The sequence below is a fragment of the Rhinatrema bivittatum genome, chromosome 1, assembly GCF_901001135.1.
Source record: "Rhinatrema bivittatum chromosome 1, aRhiBiv1.1, whole genome shotgun sequence".
Lineage (NCBI taxonomy): Eukaryota > Metazoa > Chordata > Amphibia > Gymnophiona > Rhinatrematidae > Rhinatrema > Rhinatrema bivittatum.
Window position 1 is genome coordinate 183,703,549 of NC_042615.1, and position 21,323 is coordinate 183,724,871.

At 47.0% G+C, this 21,323-nt stretch overlaps 1 protein-coding gene across 1 annotated transcript in view; it reads left to right on the forward strand.

The window, feature by feature from the left end:
• Positions 1-21,323, forward strand: part of DHX15 (DEAH-box helicase 15) — a 284,488-nt gene that overhangs the window by 37,118 nt on the left and 226,047 nt on the right. Inside the window, exon 2 of the mRNA XM_029590135.1 lies at positions 1,725-2,070. Coding sequence (XP_029445995.1) covers positions 1,725-2,070 — 346 coding nt within the window. The remainder of the gene's footprint in view (positions 1-1,724; positions 2,071-21,323) is intronic.

The following is a 21,323-nucleotide window of genomic DNA, read 5'->3' on the forward strand; positions in this document are numbered from 1 at the left end:
AGGAAAAAAAGAAACATCACCCATCCTTATAAAACAAACCAAGAAATATAAAATCAGTAGCAGTAAAACCATACTAACAAAAAGAACAGATTATTTCAAAACAGCGGATGAATGAAATATCCAATAATTAAAAACTCGTATAAAGAATTTCTAGATACCAATAAAATATTTCAAAATAGCAGACACAAAGACCCAGTAATGAAAAATAATAAGGATACAAACAATTTTTTGCTCTGCATACCTGGGAACGTTTGATATCCAGGTGCCCTGAGATTGTTTTGAATTAGCAGGAGGAGGGATGGTTTGCTTGCAACTTTATCCGCTCTCAATCGCTCACATATACACGTGCTTTTTGTCTCTCACTTATATAGGCTCTTAATTACACATTTACACACATGCTGTCTGTCTTTTCACACTTACACACACAGGCTTTCAATCACACATATACATGCTGTCTTTTTGTCTCACACACATTCTCATTCGCATGCTTACAAACTTGCTCTCTCTCTTTCTCTCATTTACACACAGGCTCTCAATCACATACTCACATGCTCCCTCATCTAAACCAGTTCTCAGTCATACACATACTTTCTTCCACATGTACAGGCTCTCAACCATTCACATACATTCTCATTCTCTCTCTCTCTCTCTCACACACTCACACACACTCACACTCAAAATATCAAATATACATGCTTGCTCATTCACTCACTCTTCCCCCCCCCCCCCCCCCCCCGAACTAGCGGCAGCAGCAGCCTCCTCCACTTCTAACCCTAAAGGCAGCAGCAACCTACTTCATTTTCAGCCCTCGCGGAGAAAGGAGTCCCATTGACCGTGGGGGTTGATGATGTTCTTTGTTTTTCTCTGAGTCGCGCAGCTCATTCCTCAGGCTGCGCTTCTCTTTTCTTCTGGCCGGCGCTGTCTGCACTAGCATGGTCCCTTTACGCGCACGCACCCTCTGCTCACCACTTCCTCTTCCGGGTCTTGGCGTGGGCGGGAAGAAGAGACCATGCCGGTGCCCTGACTCCAGCTGTCCTGCTGCGTTCCACCCGGGCTATCAGCATTTTAAGCCCGGGCGGAGAACCTATTTTGCTCGGGAGGGGGAGCAGCTGGGACAGCGGGGGAATGGGAAGTGTGGCGACACACCTGCGTGTTCGTGACACACCGGTTGAGAACCACTGATCTAAAGGACGCATACATTCATATCAAGATCTTCCCCAGTCACAGGAAGTATCTCCGATTTGTAGTGGGAATACAGCACTTCCAGTACCAGGTATTGCCGTTCGGGCTAGCTTCAGCCCCATGAATCTTCACCGTGTTAAAAGGTGGTGCCTCTCTATCTGCTGGAAAGGAGGCAAACCCAGGAGTCTGGACTGGTCTGTGGTACTACAGGAACAGAAATTAGCAGGTAAGACCAATTTTCCAGTACTGGGCTTGCTTGATGGACCTTATGGCAAGACTTTTATGTTCTTATGTGCACAAGTTTATCCATAACTTCTTGCAAAGTATAGAAACTTTTAAAGTATAATTTAGACCCACTAGTGACTATGGTATGTGCTTGCCTTTTAGATAGACACATTTCATTATTGTGACTAAGTTGAATATAATTTTAATATTTATCTGTTTAATGTTCTAGTTTGAAATACTAAATAATTAATGTACAGTATCTTGTTTAATTGTTTGAAAAATAATATATAGTTTTCTTCCTCTGGTAAATCTTTTAGGAAGGATAGAGATCGTGACCGGGATCGTGATGATCGTTCAAAGGACCGAGACAGAGATCGTGACAGAGATCGAGATCGAGAGAGAGACAGAGACAAGGAAAAAGATTCACGCGCTTCATCTAATTCTGCGTTCATTACAGCAGGCTTACCACCACTGAAACCAGCAATACTTCCACAAGGCATCAATCCATTCACCAATTTACCACACACACCACGGTACTATGAGATCCTAAAGAAACGGCTTCAGCTCCCCGTTTGGGAGTATAAGGAACGATTTACGGATATTTTAACCAGGCATCAATCATTTGTGCTAGTTGGTGAGACTGGCTCTGGTAAAACAACACAGGTGAGTTCTGGTAACTAATTCATTTATATAGCAACAGGTGCAGATAGCAGTTATGTATTTGCTACTAAAAATCTGTATAGGATGTGTATGTTCTCAGGAGGTTTACCAATTGCATAGGTAAGTTGTGATAGTACTCTGTGCTGAGTGGACTATTCTTTCAAAGCTTTCTGGAAAGGCCTTATGGCCTAAATAGCTTTTCTTTTGTAATCCTGGCTGTTGAGAGAACTAAGCTAATGATAATGTAACCCTGGCTTTTGAGAGAACCAAGCTAATGATACTTGGTGTTAGGGATTACAGCCTTCAGAGATGAGATGAGAGAGAGAGCACCACATAGTGGACCTGACTTAGTTTGGAGCCTTTGCGAGGTCAATTTATGGAGGGTACAATATTTTCCCTTTGAGGGATCCATTTCTTCAATCTTGTCCTTCCGCCAGAGGGAGCCTGGGATGGAAGCATAACTCACAAATTTTTACAGAGGGAAGAGAATGGCTCTGCCTTGCTGCAAGGTATCTTCCCTCAGTCTGTTTTCGTCTGCTCAGCAAACTGTCAGGAAAACTTCTTTGTCACCACATATATCTCCAGAATGTTGTTGGAAAATATCCTTTGGAGAGAAGGGAAAAGTCCATCTAAAAAATGTAAAAAGTGTGGACAGTAAATTTGCATACTCAATATACATTCCCTTTGCTTAAAATGCCTCAGGCTGTAACAGGATACAACTAACTGTGGTCCCTGTGAACGTGATATCCCTGAGGGCACTAGTTTACAGGGAACTTCTCTTATATGAGGAACCGCCCCATCCCAAGGTAAGGGGGGGAGGCCACAACTGTGGAGATGCTTCATTTCTGGATCAGGAGTTAGAGCGGAGGCTGGAGAATGGACGGCAAGCACAATTTAAGCGTGGGCTGGTCCGTCTAGCTTCTTCCTACAGCATTTTTTCCAGATCAGAGCATAGACCTCACCGTAGATCTTCCTTTCTGTGGCCACTTTTTTTTCGCTTCGGCATCCGGGCAGGTTTCTTCTACAGCCAATTCTTTCTTTGCCATGGAGTTGGGCTCCCTTCAGTCTGCTCCTGCCCCCTTCCCCATACAGATCATGGTCGGGCAGATGGGAATTACAGGTTCGAATGCAGGCCCATGTGTACTGGGGTGGGTACTTGTAGCAAATGTGCAACCCAAAAGCTCCTACCCTCTGGCTCCTTAAGAGATACCCTTTCCTTTTGGCTGTGGGCGGGGTCCTATGGCTTGCCAGGTGTTTTGCAGCTCCTGAAAGCTGGTTAAAAAACCAAAGCCCAAGTGCAATGAACATTGGCCCAGCCCCGAGCCTGATTTCTCTGTTTGCGGTTGCCCTATTCACTGCAATAAGGCGCAGGAGGGCAAAAATTCTGCATTGGACAAGTTTCCAGGTCAGATCGGAGAACCTTGAGCAGGACTGCCATGCAATGAGTGGTACCTCTTGAGCACCACTTGTTGCTGCTGGTGGATGGCAGCATTTGTGGGACTGGGGCCAGGAGTAATGCTTGGGTGGCTGCCTAGTTTATATATTTAAAAAAAAAGAATATTTGCTGGCTTCGATCAGGGTGCATGCAGCTGTCCCTGCAGTGTGTATTCTGGTCATACAGCATCTATCTGAGCAGCAGAGGTACTCAGCTGGCATGTTGGGAATTTGGGGCCTCTTGTCTCATTCATCTATTCCCTTTGAGGTCAGTGCCCCTTGTGCTGAACAAGGCCAGAACTGATTCATGGTCCTCACGGCATGGGGCTCCCAGCGTATTGTATCCTGTTGCTCTCCACTCACTGAGAAGGGGAGATGGTTGAGAGGGAGCGGTAGAACAGCTGAGGTCTGTTGTCTTGGCCTTAGTAGGCTGCGTCCACTCCTTGAGCAGCCATCTGTGTTTGTGCAGTGTCTATCACCAGGTCCCAATAATTGTTTGTTTGCTAGACTCCCATTGCTGGACAGTCATAGAGGTACAGAGTGAACATTGGGCATGGACCTGCAACGGGCAATTCGGTCCAGTTCTGTTTGCATGACCTCGCAGAAAGAATGCGGGGTGCTCCTGCTGCAGCATGGACCTGTTCGGGTGATGTCGGCAGAGAGAAGATCCTGGCATGGGGCTGCTACACTGTGCGGTGTTGGGGATCTGACCCATGTAGGGTGGTCTTGAGGTGCCTAGGACACAGTGATGTGCAGATCTGTGTGTTGATCAGTTGGGTGGCTGTGGTGGCCTCCTGGAGTGACTTCTGTTTTTTTTCTTTATGGGCTTTGACAATTAGCAGAGCACTGGCAGCAAGTGGTTGCACATTAAAAAAAAAAAAAAAAAAAAAAAAAGTGATAGGGAGAGGCAGTGGTGGTGTGATGGTCTTTTCTGCGGGGAGCAGCCTGTTTCTGCCCATTGAATTTTCTATCCTTCAGCAGGCAGTATGGGGTAGGCTTTTGGCTGCCAGTGTAATTTTACCACCCCCCCCCCCCAGAGGTGGCGCTGGATAGAAGATTGGTCCTAACTGAGGCCAGATTTCTGATGGTGTTCTTTGGGAAGCCAGCTGCACAAGTGTGGCAGTCCTCTGCAAGCAAGCAATGTGACAGTACCATGAAGTCCCTACATGGTGGCACTTATATGCCCGGTGCTTCTCTGCTATATGTCGTGGCTGTTCTGGCCCGAGTGGAGTAGCTGCATATGGCGGATTGTCTCCAACCCCTCGTGCCTCTATGCCTGATCCTGCTTGAATGTTGTAGAAGGACAGAAATTTCTTTGAATTCTGCACTCTTCAGCCAACATGGAAAAAAACACGTGATGTCAAGAAATTTAGTGCTGTAAGTTGTCTTATATTTTGGTATCTGTTCTTCAAGCACCCGTTCTATGTTTGCCGCAGCTTGGTAGTGAATTTAGTCCATTACTTGAAATCTTGCTTTATTAGGGATTGATGCATCTCCCTTCTTGTTTTGTTTTCCCCCTCTGCCCCATACTGAGCTGTACGGGTATTGCAGAAGAGGTTTGCAAAGCTCTGACTTGTCAGTTGGGTCACAGAGAGCATGGTGCATGCCTAGGACTGTATGAGACACCTCTTACTGAGTTTTTCCGTGCTGGCATTCAGCCATAGCCGTTACAAGCCATTCTTTCCATGTCACAGGAGGCATTTCTATTTGCCAGGTTCGCTTTATCTTCCACTGTTCTCTAGTGATGAATTACTATCACATTTTCATGGCAGGCAACGTCGCGTATATCTCCTCCGTCCTTTTCTTACATGTCAACTTCCTTTCTTCAGCAGGTTATTAGGGCATTCTGGCATTTGTGAGGTGCTGTGATTGGCCTCATGGCAGGTAGTGGTGCGACTTGTGACCTTCACAAAGGACTCTCATGCCAGCGTCCCTATGTGTGGCAATATTGTAAATCCACTGTCATTCTGTGATCAGTAAGCTTATTGTGTTTTAGCATTGTGCCTATGGGATCCTATTCCATATTGGTGGCATTTCAAGTATAAATTGGTAATATAGTTCTAACTCTCTTCTTTGTTTGGGACAATTGCATCTCTTGATAGTAATGCTCACAAACTATTCCTTACATGTCACAGAACGCATTTCCATTTGCTGTTTTGCTCTGTCTTCCATAAGGTTTTGCCTTGGGCGCAACAAGTCTTTTCAAGTGTCCCAATTTGCTGCATTACCAGCATGTCTTGGGGGGCTGCAATTCTAATTGGTGGTCAGTTATTCTGCTCATGGTTCTTTCTTTCCTTCCTTACTCATTCTTGCAGGCGAATTGTAGTATTGTAATGTTGCACTACAGTCTAGCACAGTGATGATGAACTCCATTCCTCAAGTGCCACAAACAAGCCAGGTTTTCAGGATATCTGCAATGAATATGCATGAGAAATTCGCTTGAACTGCCTCTATTATATGAAAATCTGTCTCATGCATATTCATTGTGGATATCCTGAAATCTGGCCTATTTGTGGCACCCGTGGTCTGGAGTTCGCCATCACTGGTGCATCATTTAGTGTGACTAGGCAAGCTTTAGCAAAGCCAGGTACAGCAGTAAAGTGGTATTGCAGATGCTTCGCATTTTGCATGCCTTCCAACATGCATTCGTCCTCTGTGCGTGGGATATGCAGCCTGGATATCATACATCAATTTCCTGTGGCTCTTGCAACCTCTCAGAAAAGTGATATTACCTAGGAGTCTGGAGTGGTGCAATGCTTATTGGGCTTCTTCTCCTCTCCAGCAGTATCGCATTTGATAAGCACAATGCTAGATACCCTGTCGTGCAGTTACTGCTCTCATGGTCTATCTTGGAATGTAACTGATGGTTACATTTATTAGCCTGTGTAGAATCATGACTTAGCCATTCCTAAAAAAAAAAAAAAGTCCTCATTTCAAGAAAAAAAAAAAGGTTTCCTATGGGAAGAGAGTGGCAGTGTTCTAGTTAGCTAACATATAGTATTAACGAGTGCAAAGTATGAGCCTGTTATGTTGATGGCTTCATGCAATGTGCAGCCATGCCAGGTTGTGGGATTGGTAATGCAGATGACCACCTCTACTGGTCAAGAAATACAGTTTGCCAGCCGTACATAATAGCTGGAACCTTGGCAGAGAGGGCCTTTTCTCACCCTTCCTTTCCTGGCAGGGAGTAATTTGCAGGGATTAAGGTGGAGTCTAGGGGTGGACTGGCAAGTACAATTTAAGCCTGTGCTGGTCTTGATGCAGCATGGAGAGTATGGCTGAGCACCAATCAGTCCCAGCATATCGGGTGGGGGTCAGCCATGCTGGGGGATGCAGGGCAAGTGCTATGTGAAAAGCCGGGCAGGCAGAGAATACCAGCTGGTAATCCTGCTGCTACCGTGGTATGGATGGGTGAGATTGGAGATGGGTTACCTGACAAGCCTTTGGCTTTAATGGCTGAGATTGTTCACTACCCTCAAATTGTGCTGCATGTTTAAGAAGTGAGTCCTGCTCTTTTATGGACCATAATGTTGCTGCACTACTGAGATCTTCCACCCAGTTAGTAATGCTCAAATTGCAGGATAATCGGAGGGGCGAACTTTGGCCCTGCTTCCCGAATGGCAAATGTTGAAGTAGCATGCGATTTTATTGAGCCTTCATAAATTGTAGCACAGCAAGAGAAGGTGTGATCACCCTGTAGGGATTTGAGAATGTTTAATGGATTGAATTGTTTATATAATTGACTTATGCTGCGGCCATATCCATCCAGTAAAGATCTTTGTTTCGAATAACTGTGACCTAGAGCTTATTTCATGGCTCCAGCGAAAGAAACTGAGAAGAGAGGGTTGGGGGGTGATTTGAGGCAATCATATTATCTAGTGAGAGGGGGTGAGTGTGCATTTGACGTGGTTGTAAGCAGCCAAGCTTATCGGGTCAGAGTAAACTGAAATCCCATTTCCTAGCGTGTAGCAGATGGACTCAGGACCAATGGGTATAGTGTACTCCTGTTAGCAGTTGGAGACGGATCAGAATTCAATCTGACGTCAGCTCCTAGTACATATACCCCTGCAGGAAGGGCAGCTCTTCAGTATTTTCCGTCTCCATAGCAGTTAGGGACTATCTGCATGCTCTCGCAGCGTTTGAACCAAATCCAAAGAAGAAAACCAAAATTAAAGGGGAAAACCTACCTGAAGACGAGCCCCACTCTCCTGCGGTGATACCCTCGGGTCCCTCCCCGAGTTGAGATTCCTGAGGTGATTTCCATGGTCCCTTGGAGGTGAGCCTCGGTCTGGGGGCTGAATCGCGGCGAGGACCTAGCCCCCGATCCTCGGGCACGGCTGAGAGGCAGTGGGTGCACCCCTTGAGCGCGACGGTGAAGGTATTGCGCCCCCCCCGTAGCCGTAGACCGCCCGGAACAAAACCGGGAAGCGCCGAAGACAAGGTAAGGTGGAAATCTGCTGTTTGAATTTGGTCTCAGAGGATCAAGGAGGAGCACAGGTCACCGATCGGAACTAGTGCCACCGGGTTGATCCGCCCTAGCAGGGCCAGGCCCCGGCTATTTCCAAGGGTCTGCCCACGTGGAGACCCTCCGAGGAGGTCGCCATATTATCCCAGGACAAGCAGGATGCTAGTCCTCACATATGAGTGACGTCACTGACGGAGCCCAGCGCAGGAAATCTTTCTGTCAAAGTTTCTAGAAACTTTTGACTGGCCCTGAAAGGCCACTGATCATGCCCAGCATTCCATGATATTCTCTGCCACAGGTGTCTCTCTTCAGTCTTCGCTTTTCTGCACTGCCTCACGCATCGCGGGACTGGAGCCGTTGCGTTCTTCACGAAGTGTTTTGTGACTCAAAAAGTCATAATCCTTGATATTCTCTCTCATATAAGTCTCTCACGGGTTATTCTTGCCGGCTGGTGAGTACCGTTTACTTGATTTCTCATTTTTCAAGAAATCCCTTCTCATGAATTCACATCCATCGACGGCCGTCGATCCCAAAATGGCGACCGGATTCAAAAAGTGCCCTGTTTGCAATAGAAATATGTCGATAACCGATCCACATTTGGAGTGTGTACTCTGCCTTGGAGGAAAACACGACGTGAGTACATGTCCCAAATGTGCGGAAATGACAGCAAAGGGACGGAAGGCCAGACAGGAGAAGATGGAACATTTGTTCCAACTCCAGTTAATTCCCTCTCCTTCCAAATCATCGAGGTCGTCTCCGGCTGCAGTGACCAAACGAGTACTAGTTAAAAAGCCGTGTCCAGACGGATCTGGTGATGTCCCAAGACGAATCGATGGCGAAGTGGCCCCGAGAACAGGAAACACCGGCACCTTCGGCACCTGGGCCGTTGTCTCTGCCGATTCCAGACACGCCTCACACTTCATCGCAGGATGTCTCCTTACCGCCACCGCTTACAACTGCGATGACTATATCAGTTGTACAGCCGGAATTGTCTATTTTAATAAGACAAGTGGTCATCCAGGCTCTTCAAGAGCAAACTGTTCTGGCGATTCCGCCGATGCCTCCAGCATCGATGCCGGTAGTAGTACAGATGCCGGTGGGTCCACCGATGCCGGCGCCTTCATTGGCACCGAGGACATCGATCGATTCCATCACCACTACACCGAGGCTCTTGACGTCATCGACATCAATTTTCGCCCATATTCCATTGGGCCCTTCGATAACGTTCTCTATTCCATCGACGTCGATGACTTCGGTGACACTTCCACCGATGACAACTTCGAGGGCATCCTCGATACCATCGAGACAACCTTTATACGAGCCTCCAGAAGTTCAGGATCAGGCTTTCTATCGACGCCTTTTGCAAAGGTACCTGGATGTAATCGATACTCTACCATCTACGAAGCCACAAGACACTTCTACAATATTTTCTACCGATGATCCACAGCTAGGCCCTTCAGGCCTTCACTTCCCACCTAAATCTCCTTACAGAGAAGGAGATTTAGGTGAGAAGGAGATTTAGGTGGGAAAAAACACCAAAATCTCCTTACAGAGAAGATTCTGAGGATTCTTGGGATGAGCAACACTCTCAAATTTCTTCAGAGGAGTTCATGTCTGACCCTTCCTCTCCAGATCAGAGAAAGAAGTCACCCCCAGAGGATCTATCATTCTCCTCATTCATCCAAGGCATGGCTGACTCTATCCCATTCAAACTCACAGCACAGGAAGATACCAGGGCACAAACCCTTGAAGTTTTACAGTTTGTTGACCCACCCAAACAAGTCCTGGCAGTGCCAGTTCATGAGGTCCTATTGGATCTTCAACGACGAATTTGGGAACATCCATCTTCTGTTCCTGCAGTGAACAAGCGTGTGGACACTACTTACATAGTCCAGCCAGCTCCAGGCTACCAGAAACAGCAATTACCACACCAATCTGTGGTAGTGGAGTCGGCACAGAAAACCAAACGTGTGCGCCCACATTCATCGACCCCACCTGGTAGGGACTATAGATTCCTAGACTCATTAGGAAAAAAGGTCTATTAGAGTTCCATGTTAAACACCAAAATTTCTGCCTACCAGCTGTACATCACGCAATACCAGAGGAATCTCTGGAAACAAATGGAAGAATTTGTTACCTCCTTACCCACTCAATTCCAGGAACTAGCACAAGCTGTGATCAACAAGGGACTAGAGGCGGGTAAACATGAAGTGAGAGCAGTCTACGACAATTTTGAGACTGCTTCCAGAGCAGCAGCAGCTGGAATCACTGCCCGTAGATGGGCCTGGCTCAAGGCATCTGACCTCAGGACTGAGGTGCAAGAAAAACTTGTGGATCTGCCCTGTCTTGGTGACAATCTGTTCGGGGACAAGATTCAGGAAGCCGTACAACAACTTAAGGACCACACTGAGACTCTACGTCAGCTGTCTCAAACCCCACAAGAGCCTGCTACTCAGTCTTCTCGTCGTCCTCCACGAAGAGAAACCCGACATTCTTATTACAGACCACGCAGATACTACTCCCAGACTTCTAGGGGTAGGTCTACCAGACCACAACAACGCTCCTAGGCCAGGCAATCTAGGCCTGCCCGTCCACAACCCCCTGCGCAAACAGGCCCTGCGGCAGGCTTTTGAAACACAGTCCAGAGAACAAACCCAACCTTTCAATCCCAAGCCAAACCTACCAGTGGGCGGAAGAGTGTCTCACTTTCACACAAATTGGCAAAACATAACATCAGACCAATGGGTACTCTCCATAGTGTCTCCAGGCTACAAACTAAATTTCATCTCAATTCCTCCAGAATTTCCACCAACTTCCTGCCCACAACAAAATTCTCAACTACATCAATTACAAATAGAATTATCCACCCTTCTGAGAGCTAGGGCCATACAACCGGTGCCCCGGACACAGCAGGGCAGAGGATTCTACTCCCGATATTTCCTCATTCCAAAGAAAACCGGAGGCCTACGTCCCATCCTCGACCTCAGAAATCTCAACAGATTTCTGAAGAAAGAAATGTTCAGGATGGTTTCTTTAGGCACCACGCTTCCACTTCTTCAAGCAGGAGATTGGCTTTGTTCTCTGGATCTTCAAGACGCTTACGCTCACATTCCAATATTCCCTCCTCATCGCAAGTACCTGCGCTTCATGGTAGGCCATCAACTTTTCCAATACAGAGTTCTACCTTTTTGACTGGCATCTGCTCCCAGAGTCTTCACCAAATGTCTAGCAGTAATAGCAGGACACTTACACAAAGAAGGTGTCCATGTGTTCCCATATCTAGACGACTGGCTCATAAGAAGTCAGTCTCAACAAAGAGCTCTTACCTCTCTAACAAGAACAATCACTCTACTTCACTCCATGGGATTTCTCATCAATTATCAAAAATCCCATCTCACTCCAACTCACCTGCTTCAATTCATAGGAGCAGAATTGAACACCAATCTAGCAAAGGCCATTCTACCTGTAGATCGAGCAGACACACTCATTCTACTAGCAAAATCCATCTCCTTACAGAAACAAGTGACAGCTCATCAGTTTCTGATTTTACTGGGTCATATGGCCTCCACGGTTCATGTTACGCCTATGGCAAGGCTGGCCATGAGAATTACCCAGTGGACTTTACGATCACAATGGATCCAAGCCATTCAACTGCTACATTATCCAATTCAATTGACCCAACAACTAAGATCATCTCTATGCTGGTGGACAAACAAGGACAACTTGTGCAAAGGCCTACCTTTTCAGCAACCAGTCCCACAGATAATACTAACTACAGATGCATCCACATTGGGTTGGGGAGCTCACATAGACAATCTCCAAACTCAAGGGACTTGGACAAAACTCGAAGCAACATTTCAAATCAGTTTCCTAGAGCTTCGAGCTATACGTTATGCACTACATGCGTTCAAGGACTGCCTCTCACACAAGACTATTCTGATCCAAACGGACAACACAGTAGCTATGTGGTACATCAACAAGCAGGGAGGTATGGGCTTGTATCTCCTTTGTCAAGAAGCTGCACAGATTTGGGACTGGGCGCTAACGCACTCAATGTTCCCACGGGCCACTTATCTTGCAGGCATTCACAATGTAGTGGCAGATCGACTCAGTCGTCATTTCCAACCACACGAATGGTCCCTGGATCCTGCAGTAGCGACCAGGATATTTCAGCGTTGGGGACAACCAACACTGGATCTTGTTGCATCACATCTGAATCACAAAGTGGACAAATTCTGTTCTCTACACAAACAGAACAACCAGCCAGCCAAGGACGCCTTTGCTCGCCCTTGGAACTCAGGCCTACTATATGCGTATCCTCCAATACCACTTATAACCAAAACTCTAGTGAAGCTACAACAGGACAAGGGGTCCATGATACTCATAGCCCCATATTGGCCTCGACAAGTATGGTTCCCCACACTGTTAGACCTCTCAGTCAGGGATCCCATTTGCCTGGGAGTAGCTCCCACTCTCATAACTCAGGATCAGGGTCGGTTGCGCCATCCCAACCTCCAATCCCTATCTCTGACAGCATGGATGTTGAAAGCTTGATCTTACAACCACTCAATCTTTCATCTAATACATCTCAAGTGCTTATAGCTTCACGTAAACCTTCCACACGGAAGAACTATGCTTCCAAATGGAAGAGATTCACTTTGTGGTGCAATCAAAATAATATAAATCCTTTCACCTGCCCCACAACTTCTCTACTAAACTACTTATACCATCTTTCAGAATCTGGTCTCCAGACTTCATCTGTAAGAGTACATTTAAGTGCAATCTCTGCTTACCATAACAAGATGGGTGATGCACCAATTTCCACACAACCTCTCGTAAGCAGATTTATGAGAGGTTTAACACATCTTAAACCACCAATTTGACCACCTGTCACAGACTGGGATCTGAATCTGGTATTAACAAGCCTCATGCGTTCTCCTTTCAAACCCATAGATTCCTGTGATTTTAAATTTCTCACATGGAAAACTACCTTTCTTATAGCCATTACATCAGCTAGAAGGGTTAGTGAGTTACAAGCACTTGTCATGTACGCACCCTATACGAAGTTCCTACATGACAAAGTGGTTCTCCGTACACATCCAAAATTGCTTCCCAAAATAGTTAAGGAATTCCACTTGAACCAATCCATAGTTTTACCCACATTCTTTCCAAGGCCTTACATACCTTGGACTGTAAGCGTGCACTAGCATTTTATATAAACCGCACTGCAGTCCATAGAAAATCCACTCAACCTTTTGTATCTTATGATTCAAACAAACCAGGAAAAGCAGTGGGTAAAAATACTATATCCAATTGGCTAGCAGATTGCATACAGTTTGCTATGAAAAAGCAGGCCTTCCTCTCCAAGGGCGAGTAAAGGCACATTCAGTAAGAGCAATATCAACCTCAGTAGCACACTATTGTTCAGTGCCAATCCTTGACATATGTAAAGCAGCAACCTGGAGTTCTCTTCACACTTTTGCAGCTCATTACTTCTTGGACAAGCAGGGACGGCAAGATTCTGCCTATGGACAATCTGTCTTAAAGAACTTTGTTTCCAGTATAATCCCAACTCCTTCTACAACCAACCTACTGTGATCTTCGGCTGACTCATATTCAACAACAATACCTCAATGTTGCTTCACCACGAATTGACTCAGCCTCTAGCTTGCTATTTACCCATATGTGAGGACTAGCATCCTGCTTGTCCTGGGATAAAGCAAAATTGCTTACCTTGTAATAGGTGTTATCCCAGGACAACAGGATGTAATCCTCACAGAACCCACCCGCCACCCCGCGGAGTTGGGTTTCCTTCCTTTTATTTTATTTTTGCTAAAGCTTTTGCTACATACGAGACTGAAGAGAGACACCTGTGGCAGAGAATATCATGGCATGCTGGGCATGCTCAGTGGCCTTTCAGGGCCAGTCAAAAGTTTCTAGAAACTTTGACAGAAAGATTTCCCGCGCTGGGCTCCGTTGGTGATGTCACCCATATGTGAGGACTACATCCTGCTGTCCTGGGATAACACCTATTACAAGGTAAGCAATTTTGCTTTACCCGCATGCTCGCTGTCGCCATCTTGGCCCTATTCGCCGTGCCGCCCGCCGTTCGACCCGAGTGCAGAAATCGAGCTAAGCGCACAAAAATCCTTGTGCGCATAAACTTATGCACACATAAAACCTTACGTGCATAAGTTGCATGCACTGAGCCAGGCGCATATCTACGGCTAGGCGCATATCTGCGCGCACATCTCAGGCGCACTGGAGCGCACAAGAGCTTATGCGTCCACAGACATGGCACCTCCAGAAGCAGGAATAAAAGCTCAAGGCCTCTGCCCTGCATGCCACATCGGAGCCGCACAGAGCGAGGAGGCTGACGCCCTGTGCGCACACTGTAAGGAGGCCCTGGGAGATCCAGGTCAGGGCCAGTCCCACCCAGGGCCCAGTGCTAGCTCCTCAGGTGGTACTCTGGACCTAGCAGGCTCCAGTGGGTCCCCCCCACAGACAGGGACCCCCATATTAAAAAGAAAGTTAACGAAGGCTTTGGTAAACTGAGGATGCGCAAACGTTTGAAACCACTACTCTCCAGAGACAATTTTAGAAATGTACTCCAGGTAATGTTGTTCACAGGTATCGACTATTGCAACTCTACCATGCTGGGCCTCCCTAAATCAACAATTTAGCCATTACAGATATTACAGAATGCTGCAGCTCGGGTACTGACGAATACCAGTCGTAGAGAGCACATTTCCCCAGTTTTACAAAGCCTTCATTGGTTGCCAGTAGAATTTAGAATAAAACATAAAATGCAGTGTATTATTTATAAAATTCTATATGGGGAAAAGACAGACTGGTTGAATTCAACTATAAGACTACATGTACCCCAACGTGAATTAAGATCTGCTAATAAAGGTCTGCTCACCATTCCTATGGTAAGATCTGCACATCTCAGCGAGGTTAGAGACCATGCGATATCAATCGCTGGTCCGAAATTATGGAACACTTTACCAACAAATCTGAGACTGCAGTCAAATTTGAAAACATTTAAAAAGGAGCTAAAAACTTGGTGCTTTCGGCAAGCTTACGGGAGTAATCCACAAGATGCAGCCTAAATCTCAGACTGAGGGTGTGGACCTGATTGTGTCTCATTTTGTTTTATTGTTTTATTGCTTATTTTATTATTTTTCTTTAAGAAATGGTTTTTTAGTTACTTTTATCTAATTTTATTTTATTGATTTTAATGTAACTTTCTATTCTAAACTGTCATATTTTATTAAGCATGGTTTTTTTATTATGTAAACCGTAGAGATAGAGACTTGGTTCTCTCCACAACGGTATATAAAAGCTGTATAAATAAATAAAATGGAATGTTCCGGAGGCCAGCTTCAAAGGAGGACGGGCCTTAGAAGCCCTATACCCCCTGGAACTCACAGCCAAGGAACTCCTACGGTTTCCAAAAGTGGACACCATGGTCTGCGCCATCTCTAAGCGCACAACCATCCCGGTCGATAGGAAGCCATCCTTAAACAGTCCTTTGGTGTAGCAGCAATGACCCTGCAAAATCGTGTCCTGCTGCTCCGTAGTACCACGTGCCTGCTTGCTTCTTTCCAGACACGCAAACACGTCTGCTGAAACATTAGAACCGGCGATATCCTTACTCACTGATACGACCTCAGACCTAGTGTGCACCTCAGCCAGTGACGTCTCCTCCATAGTGGCAGCCAGAAGACAACAATGGCTCCGAAATTGGTCGGCCGACGTGACCTCCAAAGCGAACCTCACGAGAATGCCTTTTAAAGGATCCCTCTTGTTCGGAAGCAAATTGGAGAAGTTAGCCAACAAATGGGGCGAATCTCCAGTACCTAGTCTACTGGAGGACAGGAACAAAAGAAACCAGCGCTCCTTTCCCCGAAGAACCAAGGGCAGAAGAGCCCAGCATTTTATACCGTACAAGAACACATACTACCAAGCACCTCGCCCCACAGACAGGTCCCAGTCCTTTTGGAACAGACGCAACAAGAGGGGAGCAGGCTCAGGTACAGGCTCCGGCTGTACCCCACAATGAGAATCAGCAGACCCATCCACAGGAAGAAGTCATAGGGGGCAGACTTACCCTCTTCTACCAAAGATGGGTCGAGATAACATCTGTCAAGTGGGTCCTAACCATCATTCGAGAGGGATACTGTTTGGACTTCCACAGCATCCCTCCAGACAAATTTGTGAGATCACCGTGCCACGCCCTCTCAAGAGGACGGCAGTGGAAACCACACTGACAAAACTACTCAGCCTAAAGGCAATAACCCCGGTGCCCACGCATGAACAAAATACTGGTCACTATTCCATCTATTTTATCGTTCCCAAGAAGGAGGGAATGTTCCGGCCCATCCTGGACCTCAAGACTGTCAATCGTTACCTGAGAGTACCACAGTTCCGCATGGAAACCCTACGCTCAGTCATAAGGGCAGTGCAGCCGGGAGAATTCCTGACTTCACTGGATCTATCCCGGTCTATCACGACCATCAGCGCTTCCTTCGCTTTGCGATACTGGACCATCATTACCAGTTCCGGGCGCTACCCTTCGGACTAGCTACCGCCCCTCAGACCTTCACCAAATCATGCTGGTAGTGGCGGCAACACTGAGGAAAGAAGGAATCCTCGTACACCCTTATCTGGACGATTTGCTGATCAGGGCAAAATCTCCAGAAGAAAGTCACCAGGCGACCACCAGAGTCAAGAATCTACTGCAGAATCTCGGGTGGGTCGTCAACACAGCCAAGAGCTGCCTACAGCCCTCCCAGTCACTAGAATACCTGGGAGTCCATTTCGACACCAAGCAAAATAAGGTTGTCCTCCCCCCTCCAAGGAGAAGGAAACTAATGGGTCAACTGCGAAAACTGTTGAACTATGCTCGCCCCAAAGTATGGGACTACCTCCAAGTCCTCGGTCTCATGACATCAAGCATGGAAGTCGTTCCATGGGCAAGGGCCCACATGCGCCCACTACAGCGTTCCCTTCTGTCAAGATGGAACCAGACATCCCAGAACTACTCCATTTACCTCCAGCTACCAGCAGAGGTTCGGACCCAGCTCCAATGGTGGGTACAGGAAGACCATTTGAGCAAGGGAGTAAAACTATCCCCACCGAACTGGATCTTGCTCATCACGGATGCGAGTCTGCGAGGGTGGGGAGCCCACTGCCAGGAACTGACGGCCCAGGGACAATGGGACAAGGAAGAGGCGGGATGGAACATAAACCGACTGGAAGCCCGAGCAGTCAGACTAGCCTGCCTATGATTCAGTTCCAAACTCCGGGGAGAATCTGTCAGAGTCATGTAGGACAACACAACCGTTGCCTACATCAACCGCCAGGGAGGAACCAGAAGCCATCAGGTGTCCCTGGAAATAGACCCCCTCATGGCATGGGCAGAAGCAAACTGCAAGGAATCTCAGCCACCTACATCGTGGGAAAAGTGGGCGGCATCAGTCTATCAATCCATCCAGATGTTTCCCGCTTCCTGAGAGGGGTCAAACAAATCCGACCACCATTAAAGTGGCCCTGCTCCTATGGAATCTCAATCTAGTACTAGACTTCCTAGCGGGAACTTCCTTCAGACCTACGCGTGGTCTGTCACTACAGCTCCTGACCTTGAAGACTGCATTCCTAGTGGCAATATATTCAGCCCGTCGCATCTCCGAGCTTCAAGCACTATCCTGTCGGGAACCGTTCCTCAGATTCACACCGGGATCCATACAGCTTCGCACTGTCCCCTCCTTCCTCCCGAAGGTGGTTTCTCATTTCCATCTAAACCAAACCATCTCGCTGCCATCTCCAGACGAACATAAGGACTCTGAAGACTCACGCCTTCTTCACCATCTTAACGTCAGCAGACTCCTAGTCCGATACCTGGAAAGATCGGAATCCGTACGAAAGACGGACCACCTATTTGTCCTTCACAGCTGGGAAGAAACAAGGGGAAGCGGCCTCGTGGGCAACCATAGCCAGCTGGATCAAAGAAGTAATCAAGGCGGCCTACGTAGAGGCAGGGAAGTCTCCACCTCTACAAGTTGAGGCCCATTCCACAAGGGCCCAGGCAGTGTCCTGGGCAGAAACCAAGATGATGTCACCTGCCGAGATCTGTCGGGCGGCGACGTGGGCCTCCATTCACACCTTCTCGAGGTTCTACCGCCTGGATGTCTAGGCTCGGGAGCGGGAGGACACATCATTTGCAAGGGCAGTACACTATACCCATTGGTCCTGAGTCCATCTGTTTATACTAAGGAAAACAAAATTATCAGGTAAGTAATTTCTCCAATGTCCAGGGCATGAAAAAGTGCAAATCCCACATGATGGAATCTAGGATAAAGAAGAAAAACAAAACACAATCCTATTCCAATTCATTTCCAGGGAATGACCTTAGACTCATTGACAAGGTGGGGTGGGGGGAAGAGTATATGAAGGACCTACTTCCTAAGTAAGAATAGGGGTGCACGATCCATAGGCTTCTGAACAGGGGAGGCTGCAGGGGCCATTCCCCCCCCCCCCCCCCCATTTTGTTGGCAAGCCTTCCTGCTTGCCCCAGAAAAAGAAGACAGTGGCCCTGGATGACCTCACTCACTGGGTCACATTTTGAAACAGAAAAGAGCTCTTGTGGTTTCCTCTCTTCGCTCCTCCCCTGCCTGGGGCTTGAATGGTGTGCTTTGAAACATGGTTCAAAGCACAACACTCTGCCCTACCCCAGCAGAGTGGGAGAGAGGACACCATGAAGGATCTCTTCTTTGTTTCAAAATTATATGAGCCAGTGAGTGAAGAAATGTATGGGAAGAGCTGGGGAAACTGAAAGTGGACAAAGCCATGGAGCCTGATGAGGTTCATCCCAGATTACTGAGGGAGCTAAGAGATGTGCTGGCGGGTCTGCTGTGTGACCTGTTCAATAGATCCCTAGAAACGGGAGTGGTGCTGAGTGATTGGGGAAGAGCGGTGGTGGTCCCGCTTCACAAGAGTGGGAGCAGAGAGAGGAGGCTGGTAATTACAGACCAGTTAGCCTCACCTCAGTGGTGGGAAAAGTAATGGAATCGCTGCTGAAAGAAAGAATAACGAACTATCTACAGTCGGAAGAATTGCTGGACCAGAGGCAGCATGGATTCACCAGGGGAAGATCCTGTCAGACAAATTTGATTGACTTTTTTGACTCTGTGACTAGGGAATTGGATTGCGGAAGAGCGCTCGATGTCATCTACTTGGATTTCAGCAAAGCTTTTGATACGGTCCCGCACAGGAGGCTGGAATAAAATGAGAAGCTTAGGAGTGAGTGCTGAGGTGGTGGCCTGGATTGCAAACTGGTTGACAGACAGAAGACAATGTGTGATGGTAAATGGAACTTACTCTGAAGAGAGAGCAGTGTTAAGCAGAGTACCGCAAGGATCGGTGTTGGGACTGGTCCTGTTCAATATCTTTGTGAGCGACATTGCGGATGGATAGAAGGTAAGGTTTGTCGTTTTGCGGATAACACTAAGATCTGTAACAGAGTGGACACGCTGGAAGGAGTGGAGAAAATGAGACTGGATTTAAGGAAGCTGGAAGAGTGGTCAAGGATATGGCAGCTGAGATTCAATGCCAAGAAGTGCAGAGTCATGCATATATGGGGTGTGGAAATCCGAAAGAACTGTATTTGATGGGGGGTGAAGGGCTGATGTGCACGGAGCAGGAGAGAGACCTTGGGGTGATAGTGTCTAACGATCTGAAGTCAGCGAAACAATGTGACAAGGCGATAGCTAAAGCCAGAAGAATGCTGGGCTGCATAGAGAGAGGAATATCGAGTAAGAAAAGGGAAGTGATTATCCCCTTGTACAGGTCCTTGGTGAGGCCTCACTTGGAGTGTACTGTGCTCGGTTCTGGAGACCGTATCTCCGAAGGGACAGAGACAGGGATGGAGGTGGTCCAGAGAAGGATGACCAAAAAGGTGGGTGGTCTTCATCGAATGACTTATGAGGAGAGATTGAAGAACCTAAATAGGTATACCCTGGAGGGGAAAGGAGGAGCAGAGGTGATATGATACAGACTTTCAGATACTTGAAAGGTTTTAATGATCCAAAGACAACGACAAACCTTTTCCGTTGGAAAAAAATCAGCAGAACCAGGGGTCACGATTTGAAGCTCCAGGGAGGAAGACTCAGAACCAATGTCAGGAAGTATTTCTTCATGGAGAGGGTGGTGGATGCCTGGAACTCCCGGAGGAAATGGTGAAGACCAAAACTGTGAAGGATTTTAAAGGGGCATGGGATAAATACTGTGGATCCATAAAGTCTAGAGGATGTGAATGAAGAGAAGAGGCATGGGGATGGCTTGCGGGAATGACAGCTACTACCTGGAGATTAATACCCTTATTCAATAAACATACACACGGTTAATGCGACTCCAACATTGCTCTGTTTCAACGGCAAGAGGAAATGTGGAAAAAAGGATTTGCATTCACAAAAAAGTGGGGGAGTAGCTGCATTCACAAAAAAGCGGGGGAGTAGCTTGCTTGTTGCGGCAGTTAGTACCCCAAACCAAATAAGCCTGATATTTCACTTTCAATGCATATCCAGCACACTGTCTGCTTCAGCGGCAGGGGAGATGAAGAAAAGAGGATTTATATTCAGACGACAACCAACAAGGACTGAATTACATAGTCTGGGTAAACAAATAAGTGTGGGAGTAGCTTGCTTATTGCTGCAGTTACTACCCCTAACCAATTAAGCTAGATACTTCACTTAGATGCAGCTCCAGCATTGCTCTCTACATCAGTGGCGGGGGTGCAAGGTAAACAGAACCAAAAAGCTAAAGGCCAAGAGTATCAGATAAGTATGAGAAAAAAAATAAGTGTGAAAGCTTGCTGGGCAGACTGGATGGGCCGTTTGGTCATCTTTTGTCGTCATTTCTATGTTTCTGTGTCAGCACAGCATTTGTTTGAGCGGCGAGTAGAATTGTGATATCACTGCCCTCATAGTGGTCTGCTGTTGAAAGTATCTGTTTCAAAACAGGTCCGATAGTCAGTTCGCTGATTGATGTTTCTTCAATTATGATATATGTGAAGTCCGTGCTAATCTGAGCCAATTCAAGTGGCTCTAAAGTCAGTTCGCTGATTGATGCTTCTTCAATTATGATATATGTGAAGTCCGTGCTAATCTGAGCCAATTCAAGTGGCTCTAAAGCCCCTGAGGCAGCTCGTTGAGCGAAACTCGGCCAGAGTCTGGCAAGATTCAATAAAGTCCATTTTATACCGATTCCACCTTGTTGTTTGTATGTTTCTATGGATCCAGAGGGGGCAGGGAGGGTGTGAACTGGGGATCACTGTGAGGTAAATGAAGAGTTTGCG